Source organism: Notolabrus celidotus, chromosome 24, assembly GCF_009762535.1.
Source record: "Notolabrus celidotus isolate fNotCel1 chromosome 24, fNotCel1.pri, whole genome shotgun sequence".
NCBI lineage: Eukaryota > Metazoa > Chordata > Actinopteri > Labriformes > Labridae > Notolabrus > Notolabrus celidotus.
The window spans coordinates 4,588,503-4,599,158 of record NC_048295.1 but is presented as its reverse complement, the minus strand read 5'-3'; the positions used below and the strand labels follow the sequence as shown (position 1 = coordinate 4,599,158).

Sequence of the window (10,656 nt, the reverse complement as noted above, 5' to 3'; positions counted from 1 at the left end):
AATAAGGCATAGACCATCATGATGTCACTCACTGGTTTGTTCAGCTTCTTGCGTGATGCCATGTTGGTTCTCTGGAGCCAGCAGTGACCACATGTGGAGCTGAAGAGTAAAGTAAAGCCAGCTGTAGTCCTGACCTCTGTGTGTGCTGAACACTGAATGAAGTAGCAGACCAGGTACGCTGAGACCAGACACAGAGACCTGCTAATAACTGCTGACTAATAATGAGCACTTAAACACCCTGTGAGTGAATAGATAGATATTTTATTTATTTATTAACTTGTTTGTGTACAATCTGTATACACGCTCCTTGCAACACTGATCTCATCTTAAGAATGATTCTCCTTCTTCATCCTTGGAGGTTTTATTCATCCTCTCATGTGTGCACTGGTCATCACCCTCGCTCCTGAACATTTCTTGCTTTGACCTCACATCAGCTCACCTCCACTTCTCGCAGAAGTTGTGCAGACGAGCTGAAAGAGTCTGGGTGAAAGTTTCTGGAGGTGTCCCTCTAATGAATATCAAGAGCTCTCCCTCTTGATGTGCGTCACGCCCTCGGCCCCTCCCTCCTTCCTACACGCTCGAGATGCTGACGGGGTCAAGTCGAGGCTATCTGCAGCTTATCTCTCCCACCCTCAGATCTGAAGTCCGTCGCTGATGAAGAGAAGAAAGCTGAAGGCCAGACTTTCACGCAGTTTCCTCCTGAACTAACAGACTGCAGACACACTGAGGGGAGGGAAGGGAGGGGGGTATGAGAGAGTGAAAGAGGTAAAGAGGTGTGTTTGTGTGTGACAGAGAAAGAGAGAAAGAGGGAGAGTTATCAGTCATGCTGTCAGTCTCTGGGGCAGGTTGTGATAAGAGAGGCAGTGGTTGGTATCTTTCTCCCCCACTCTCTCTCTCCCTCACACACACACACACACACACACACATAAAGGGGGGAGAAAGACCCTGTTGTGTTCCCCTCCACCACCCATGAGTGAGCACAGCGCAGGTGTGCTGAGGTGAGCTGTTGGACTGCACGGCGGACATTTGTCGGCTGTATTCAGGCAGACTGAGGGATACAGACCTGCAGAGAGGTGCTCCGTTTGAGAGTTCACGTGTAGTGCATGTGTGAAAGAGACTACAGCTTCTATTTGAGCTCTTTCACCCTCGTCCAGCATTTCCCCAAGTCTTAGTCCACATTGTTTTAACCCATGGGCATGGTTCTTAACCTTTTCCTAATTCTTACCTGGTCATGCCGATGCTCAAACTGAACTTAAACTCACTTAGTGCTTGATTCAGGGACTGTAAACGTAAATCACGGAGAATGTCTGTTCTCATTAAACCGCAGGAAATCCAGGAAGAGACGTCAGAGTTTGAGCCTCAGTTTGACTGACAGGTGGTTTCTGAGAAGTGCCATGCAGCATGTTGCCAAAAAATCCAATGCAAAGACATCGCAGCCAAGACTGTCATAAGTACGAAGGTGACAGGATATGTATGTTTTCCTCTGAGGGATAAATACAGACGCATGTCCTCCCACTGCATTCCCTCTGTACTCTCCCTCTCTCAGGTTCTCCAGTGCTCTGTTGCCCTCCATTAGCCATGCATTGACCTAATATTTTGGGGGGTTGAAGGCTCACTGCGGGGAAGAGATGTTGACAAATGGGGTAGAGGAGTATCAAATGACCCCTGGGGGCTGGGAGGAGATAGCAGAGTGAACCAGTGCTGCTGGAAGGTTTTCCCTGTCTCTGTCTTTAATGTGTGGGTCTCTGTGAGGAGGTCAGAGCGAGGGTTCAACCAAGATCCTCAAAAAGAGTTTAATCACATGTATACCACACAGGAGTAAACAACCTCACAACGCAGCACGTGGCAGACTGGTTCACGCCAGCCCGGATGGACCCCGCACCCACAGGCTCAGATTAGCCAATCACAGCGCAGTCTGACAGCCGTGCTGCGCCCTCCAGCTGAAGGCGGGTTTAAAGATGACTGACAGCGTGTAAGAAAGCTGCAAGTCGATGGCATCCAGTCAACCTGGGGGGCGTAGAGCAGCAGGGGGGGTGGCGGATGACTGAGGTGACAGACAGTCAGACAGACTCACTGTGACACCCAGACCTGTCATACAACCTTCTGTCAAGGACATTGGGGCGCTTTGTTGACATTGTTTACGACTCATAACCGTCAGGACGCATAAGAACAACACAAGGCGACTGAAAAGCAGACTTCTTTGTGTTTAATTGCATCATTTTACTTTATTTATTAAAGTTGAGTCATGCAGGGAGAAGTGTTGAGCATGTAAGGACACATCACACTCCTCATTACACTTTGTAATGTGCAGAAATCTTCATCCCCCATGATACCTGATAACCGGACCTTACATTTAAAGTGCTGCTATCCAATCACAGGAGTCGTCTCAAGGCAGCTTCTCTGACTGCAGGCCGATTATTTAAAGCTGCACAATCAACTTTTGGCTGGTGCTTCGTGTCACCAGAGGGTGCAGCTCTGTGATAATACAACACAAGCTCACACTGCCAAGTCATATCAGAGTGCGTTCAGAGACCAAACAGGCATCTTAGCTAGCTTAAGGAGATCAGTGTTTTGGAGCATTCAGCGACTCTGACTCAGATGATTAAAGCTCCAGTAAGGAACTTTAAGTTTGTGTTGATTTTGCTGCTCCCCTGTGGTCGAAGTAAAACCTCTTCTCCAGACGTGTATATGACTTCTCCCCTTTTGCAGCTTTTAAAGGTGCAAAAATGACAGTTTAGAAGATGTCAGTCTTTACGCTGATGGTCTAGTTTGCTTTGTGGGTCATTTAAAAGCATCATTGTGATTGAACCAGATGAAAACTCTTCACTGGACCTTTAAGGTGCATTCACACGATGCATGGATTTGCGCAATTAGGGAGTGGTTGAGTTAAAGTACACTTGGTTTATTTGTGTTGGTTTAAAGGGACATGTGGATGTTTTTACTCTTTCATGCCAAAAAAAAGTAAGTAAGATACTTTTAAGTTTAACATATTCCATTTTCCCTTCACTCCCTTCTTCATTTCTTGCACTTTTTCACATCTGTGAGAAGTAAAAGCTGTGTGTTCGGAGGTTTACAGTGTATTACATTTCCCCCTAAAGTTCCTGACTTTAAGGAATGCACCTAGCCTCCAAATAAAGATGCCAGCGAGCCACATACTGTACCTCATTATACAGGCCGTTACATTACACGGTAACACAAGCCACAGGCAGGGCACATGGGCCGGACCCTGCACAGGCCTTTCTCAGCAGATTATTTTAAGCTCCGTACTGTGTCATTACTCGGCCTCGCTCTGTATTTAGAGACTGTTGATTGCAGGGCTGAGTCTGGGCAGGGCTGAGGTGGGCTCTCCCTCTCTGTTGGGTTGAGGGCTTTGACATTGGCTCTGCTGTTTGATGTGTGTTTGTGGGGGAAAGCGGCCTTGTGCCTGCCCGGGGAGGGGGGTTGGATGCACATGCAGTCACACACTCCTCCCTGTCTCACTCTTTCTGGGATTTTCTCTCCTCTGTGTTCCCTTGAAAACAGCCTGAGGAGAAGTTCTGCTGCCTGGTTTACCATCACAATATGTCTTATCTGTGGCTTATCTGTGGAAGATTTCATATCTGTGCTGTCTTCTGGAGGGGGATGCAGCTGAATGTGTGTGTGTGAGAGAGAGAGAGGGAGAGAGAAAGGGGAGAAAGCTGTAGAGAGAGAGAGAGAGAGAGAGAGAGAGCCCTCCCTATAATCAGAGACCGTCGGGAGGGGGCGGAGCCGAGGCGCCGTGACTGTAACGCGATAGCTGCTGAGCTCAAAAGCGCATCACTCACACACACACTCCACACACACCTCCCGGACGCGGACACACAGGGACTCACGCCGGTGTGGGAGCGAAGCGCAGGCTGTACGGAGCCGCTATCAGAGAGAGACACACAGGAGAGGAGTAGCGGTGCCGCAGGAAGGGTGCAGGACGTTCACATTTCTCTTTTGGAAGGAGAGAGCGCGCGACTTGTTCCTCTTCATCATCCTGAGACTTTGAGCAGAAACACAGAGCAGCTCCGGGCTCCCGGACTGAGGCTTCCACGGCTGTGAGACCTTTTCCTCTGGACTCCACGACTCTCGTGTGCGCAAATTACGCAGTGACTCAGGGAGGGAGCAACGTGCGGACTGGGAGCCTCTCAGTCGGAACTTGACGCGCCCTGGAGCCGCTGTCCGGACCCTCCGGAGCGCAGAAACCGCCCGAAGCCTCCCAGCTGCGGTGCGCACGCGGTACTGATCAAGGAGTTTGTCCGTGTCCTGTTTCTTGGAACAGGGTTTATCCCGCTGCATGGACAGACTTAAAAGAACACAATCTTAATTTCAGCTGTGACATGTAGCCCCGTACTTCTCTCTAATGGTTTCACAAACGCTCTGGGATTACAACTCAAGTGTTTCCATTTTTCTCTGGTCCTGAGGGGTGTGGATTTTTTTTTTTTTGAAGGAAAGCACTTTTTTTTATCCTACAAAGCGGAAACATTTAAAACTGAAAGCTCTTTACGAGTTTCTGCGTCATCCAAGATGGATTTTGTGTCATCCTTGATTGGATTTTTAATGGCGATGTGTCATCTGGCGTTAAGAGTCAGAGGAGAGGAGGGTGAGTTTGAGTTCTTTCATTTTTGACGCGCACATGGTCTGATCCAAAACATGCTGAATCCCAAAGAAAGAGCAGTCTGAATGGAAGCTTAAAGAGAGAGAGAGCTATAGTCTGCTGTGGTTTAACATCACATTATATCTGCCTACACTTTTTTAAAGCGGGTTTCAAAGGCTCATTGTCATGTATCCATATTGATGAAGCCATAAAGCCGCTTTGAGTCCATATGCCTCTCGGGCTGAGGGTGTTTTTTATGCGTAATGTGCTCAAAACGAGAATTGTAAGGGAATAAACGCTCCATGTTAATCCTAATTTGGTCATTTTTATTCAGAATAATCGGTCAGATGTTGACTTTACATCTTTTTTTTTTACATCCAACTGATGTATTTTGGTGAATTCCGCCTCATGCCAGACCAGCTGGTCCACATCTCAAACTAAAGAACTTCCAAACCTTCATTAAATATTAACAGGATCGGAAACAATCATCTGTCCCAGACACACCGGGCAGGATCGGGTCTCCTGTCAGCTCAGCGGACTGTGAATGAGATGATTATATGCATGAGGCTCTTAAAAATCCAAACGCATTGTTTACCCGCGAGTTTCCTTCTGTTTTCTTAGCTTTAATTATTCATTAAGACAAATAAACAACCCCTCCTGATTAAAATGCTCCCTCACATCAGGATGAGACCAGGTTTTAGTCTGAACAACCTGCTATTTCACACATCCATGGAGGAAGAGCCCGTGCGTAAAAGCTGCCGTGCCATTGTAGGATTTGACTTAAAGGACTGTAATCACCACCATTAAAATCATTATCCTCATCAGACACCACAAGAGAAGTAGCTCCCCTGTATTATTATCTCCTCGTGCTCCATGTGGTGTAGCGCGCGGGGTGAAGGCAGGGGCGGCTGGTGGCTGCGCTCCGGCTGCTCCAGGCGGCGGCGCAGCGTCACCTCTGCGCGCTCTCAGCAATCAAATCACAATAAACGGAGAGATTAGAGAGCCGAACAGCGGCCTGTTGAGGAGTCGGATCCGTGATTTGAGGCACTTCATCAGAGCTCATTCTTACCGTATAACGCGCGTGGAAACCTGTGCCTCAACCCACGCCAGTATTATTAGTACCCTCATTAAATTAGGATTTAACACCAGGGCGCACACGGCTCCATCTGGATACATGCACAGAGATGATCAAAGAGTAATATTGTCAAGTCAGTTGTCAGTTTTTGCTTCATTATGTCACCAGAGATGCTGAAGATGTCAGACTTGGACGTGTTTGTGGGAAAAGGGGTTGCCATACAGAGGAGGGTGGGATGACACATGTCCTTCTCTTCTTTACGCTTGAATGTACTCTATGCTTTTTCATTTTGTTGCTCTTACTGTGGTGAGCACTGAGGAATGTCCCTTTGTCTGCAAGTCCTGAGAAATCCTGCAGCAAAGCAACATTTCCGTCTCTAAAGGGAGAGATTTAAACATCACACTGTACAAATCTTTGCAGAGAGGGCGTGAAAACACCACGTTTGGAGTCTTTGATATTGAATCATGATAACCAGGCGTCTCCTTTACGCTACATGTCCCTGTTTCTGTTCTAACACAAAGAGAATTCCAGGCATGATGGAGATTTAATCGAGGGCTGAACGGACGGTTCTGTTGAGCAGCAGCAGGCGGGTGACGAGCTGTTCATGATCCCATGATGACTGTTGAGTCTTTACAACACCACCCGCTGCTCTGCTCCTTCACATGGGCTCTTCCTGCTCTTGTTTAGGCTACTTGTTTTTAAATAGGACAGCTATCCCTCCACATTTCTGTGTGTGTGTTAGTGTGTGTGTGTGTGTTTCACTGCCTGCCTGTGTACCCTATGATCAGAGACAGATGTGGGCCTCTTGGCAGCCATCAGGGAAGCTCTCCCTCTCTTTCTCTCCCCCTCTATCTCTCTCTCTCTCCTGCCAAGACACTGCACCGCATGTCCCTGCCTCTTCGCCCCCCCCCTCCCTCCTCAAAAGCCACATTACACACACACACGAATGCCAAGAGAGACAGAGAGAGAGAGAACAGAACAGGAGGCAGAAGAACAGGAAGGTTCAGAGAGGACAGAGGGAGAATTTAATGCAGATGTAAAGGCAGAGAAAAGAGCGTGAAGGAGAGGAAGAGCTGGAGGAGTGGGGGAGGAAAGGGCAACATCAAAGCGTGCAGGGGTCACAAGTTAAAGCGGCACCGGACTTAGAGGGAGCAGATCGCATGAAGGCTTTTATGAAGTGACACCGTCGTCTGAGGGGAGACGCGGCTGAAGGGAGGAGGAATAAAAGACAGGATGCAGACCTGAGAGTGAAGGAAACAGTTAGAGCTTCCAAACAGACGATGCTCTGGTGCAAATTGTCATGGACTCTGGATTTGAATCTGGCTGAAAATTAAATTGTTTATTGTGGAGCAAAGCTTTTCCTCTGTTGTGAGGAGATTTGGATCAGACGTAATGAAACACTGATGCTCTGTGTGCTAAAATGTAAAACAGACCGTCAGCTTGAAGACAAATTCTGTCATCTTCAGACAACACGGAAGCGAGAGAGTAGAGCGTGCAGAAACTGTAAAAATCCTTTGTTTACATTTCCCTTTGCAAAGTTTCTCCTCCAGAAGTTCTTTAGGCGTTAAAAAGAAAACTCTGTGCATGCATGACCGGAAAAAGACCCGAAGCCTCGACCACAGGGGCCGCCAGAATCAACACGACATGAAAGTTGCTCACTGTTGCTTTAAATGTAAAATGCTGCATGCCTGAGGCATCTCAGCCAGAAACCTCTGTAAGTGTAAAAATCTTGCATGCTCTGGTGGTAAATGATCCATGAGAGATGTTCAGTGTTGGACGTTTCCTCTGGTGTCCTGCTGCTCTCTCTCTCTGAACACTAAAGGTCCTTCCTCTCAGCTCTGTAATTCCTCCTCTCTGATGCGGAGAGACTTCAGCTCCACTTGTACTGTAATCACAATAGTTTGACTCTCTGACATGTACATCAATTACTCCTTACAGCAGCATTAATATTCACACCATTAAGCAGCTCATTTGCATGTTTATTGAGTGGGCGGCTGTGCATCCTTCCACCTATGGTATCGACTTCTCCCAGAGTTCTTCTAATTTAATCATTTATTTCCAAACGCTCGCCCTGTCTTTGTTCCTCTTTTTTCGCCCTTCTCTGTTTGTTTTCTCTCTCTCTCTCCTCCGCTTCCTGCCTTTCAATTTGTAGCGTTCCTGTGTTTTAATCTGGCCTAGCCTCACAGGTATCAGCTGAGAAAACAAGGTCACCCATTAGCATTCATAGGCGAAGACAAACGGAGCGGGCCGCGTTCGATAGCAGTCAGGTAGGAGCGGCTGCACGTTGAAGCCTTGGAACAGCCCACCGCACTCGGGGTGAAATTAAAAACAAGACCCCCATAAATAAAACAGAGCAGGGTCTCTCTCTCTGCCACATTAGGCGCACGAGGGGGTCTTAACGGGAGCTCTGGGACGGGTTTAAACGGGAGCCGGAGGGGGGTTGGCTTTGTCAGGAGGGAGAGGTTTTAAATGTACTGTAATTCACCAGCAGGGTTAAAGAGGAGAGGGAGAGGAGGGTTTGAATGAGGAGGAAGATGGGGGTTTGTAAGCAGTCAGATCTAATGAAAGGTAACTTTCTGTAAGGGCGGCGGGCAGGGGGGGCAGCTCTTCCTCCCAGCTCTCCATGCTGATGCAGACTCTGCTGCTGATCTCAAAGAGGAGTGTCTCCTCTGTGCAGGTTCAACACCACCGCAACAGCACAAAAGAAGCACCCTTAAAGCAGGAGACGTGATCCTGGAGGATCCTGTAGGCAGGTAGTGTTTAGGATTAGACCCACACCATTAAACCCCACCTCCTGCAGGCACCAGCAGCCATCTGCCCAGCCGATTGATCCATTGAACCATTGATCAGGACGGCCAGCACGGTGCATTTAGCTGATTAGCATGGGGGCACTTATCCTGTTAGGGAGGGAGGAGGAAGAAAGGGAAGGAAAGAGGATTTTAGGGACATTATCTGGCTTTTGTTTCCTCCTAGAGAAATAAATCCCTTCTTTAACACATTTAACATCTCAAACTCAAAGCTCTGTGTGTGTTTGATCCCTGTTGGTCAGTTTCAGCTTGTTAGTCTTGTCATTTTTTGCAAATCATGCTTCTGAAGTTTCCTTTCCTCTGTTACCTGAATGCATTGTGTAAGTTAGATCTTGTATGCAAACTGAAGACCTTTTGGTGTTTGTCTGCTTTGTGACTTTGTTTACTCACTGGAAAACCTGCGTCTTTGCTCACATGTGAATGGTTGCAGGACAAAGATTCAGACAAAGAAAGAGCTGTGACACGTAAATAAAGATACAAGATGCATGATTGTTTCTAATGACGCCAGCAAAACACCCTTAAGCAAGCAGCAGAATGTCCAACAACTGTCGGCATGGTATTTTGAACCACTTTGATCACTCGCTGATGTCCAGGGATTCCTGATTAATGCAACAGACTCTGCACTTCTCAGGAGTTCCACTTTATCTTCATGGCTTCATTGTTTATTTTTTGAAGTGTAATGACAGTTTAGTAGGTTTTGCACGATTGAACAAGATGTTATCCTTGAATTTATGCAACACAGGAGGAATGTATGTTGCAGAGATTACAATCCAGAGACGTTAAGAGGTTGATTTGACGGTTCTTATGGCATTATTTTGGTCTTCATGGTGCCGCAGGCCGTGCAGGGACAAGTCTTTGGCTCTGATCTTACCTGCACACCTCAGACTCCTGGAGGTGATCTTACCTGCACACCTCAGACCCCTGGAGGTGATCTTACCTGCACACCTCAGACTCCTGGAGGTGCACAGTCAGAGAAAGACGACCGATCAGCATCTCTCCTCCCTGTATTCATCCCTACAGAGAGCGAGTTTTAAATCTCAAACACTGCTCACACTGCTCCTCTTCTTCCCTGAGAGCAGTCCTTCTACCTCAGCAGAAAGTTCTGAAAGCACAAGGTGATGAAAGTGAGTCTCTTTCCCTCCCCCTTCCTCCCCCTCTCCATGGGTCCAGTGTAGTGTGGAGCGGGTGAGATTAAAAGCAGTCTTAGAGACAACCCTCCTGCTCCCGCCTGAATGGATGAGCGCGGCCCGCTCTCCCCTCTCGTTCCCTCACTCTGGGCGATAGCACTTTTTAATTAAGGTGGGGGAGGAGGGGGGGAGGAGGAGACGGGGGAGGAGGGGGGGACGGGACACTGGGAATGATGGAGGGATTTATCAGCGCCTCTCCTCACACTCGCAGCTTATCCTAGAGCGTGACGCCATACTTCCACAGATAAGGAGGCTAATAGAAATGAGAGCACGAGTATGCACACACACACACACACACACACACACACACACACACACACACACACACACACACACACACACACACACACACACACACACACACACACACACAGAAGAATGTGAGCTAAGACATGCAGACATATGCACATTTTCCCAGATAATGAAGATAAAGGCGCTCACAGCGGGTACAAAGACGTCTCCGGGTCTGACTTGATGGAGAGTGACTACAGAATGTGCACACAAACACACACACACACACACACACAGTGATGGACACACACTCATGCAGAGAGTAGTTTTATTTCATTGACACAATCTGCAGAAACAATTGCTTTGCTTGGATGAAGATGCATCATTCACACAACCGTAGTGTTCTGTTTCCTCTCATGCAGAACCTCAGAGCTTCATCAATGATCTGGACTCTTGTTGTTTTTTAAGCTTTAAATTCAAACATTTGTTGGTTTAGTCTCCTTAAATGTTCAGATTTGTGTCTTTACTTTGTCATACATGCTAAAGAGTGGACTGCTGGTTAGATTTAAAGAGGTAAAGTTGAAGATATCAAGTCAGGCTTTAGTAAGCTTTGAGATTCTTGTTGACTAAATTTATCCTGGAAATAATCTAAAGATGAACTGATCATGAAGTGTCGAATATTTGCAGCTTTGAGCCTCTAAAATGTGACAATCTGATGTTTTGTTTCCTATTTTAGATGTTGCACATTAGTTGTTT

At 47.3% G+C, this 10,656-nt stretch overlaps 1 protein-coding gene across 2 annotated transcripts in view; it reads left to right on the top strand.

Moving 5' to 3' along the window:
* The first annotated feature begins 3,786 nt into the window (after positions 1-3,786).
* Positions 3,787-10,656, top strand: part of nrp2a (neuropilin 2a) — a 70,225-nt gene continuing 63,355 nt past the window's right edge. For both annotated transcript variants that reach the window (XM_034677965.1, XM_034677966.1), the window contains exon 1: positions 3,787-4,606. In XM_034677965.1, coding sequence (XP_034533856.1) covers positions 4,531-4,606 — 76 coding nt within the window. In that variant the 5' untranslated portion in view covers positions 3,787-4,530. The remainder of the gene's footprint in view (positions 4,607-10,656) is intronic.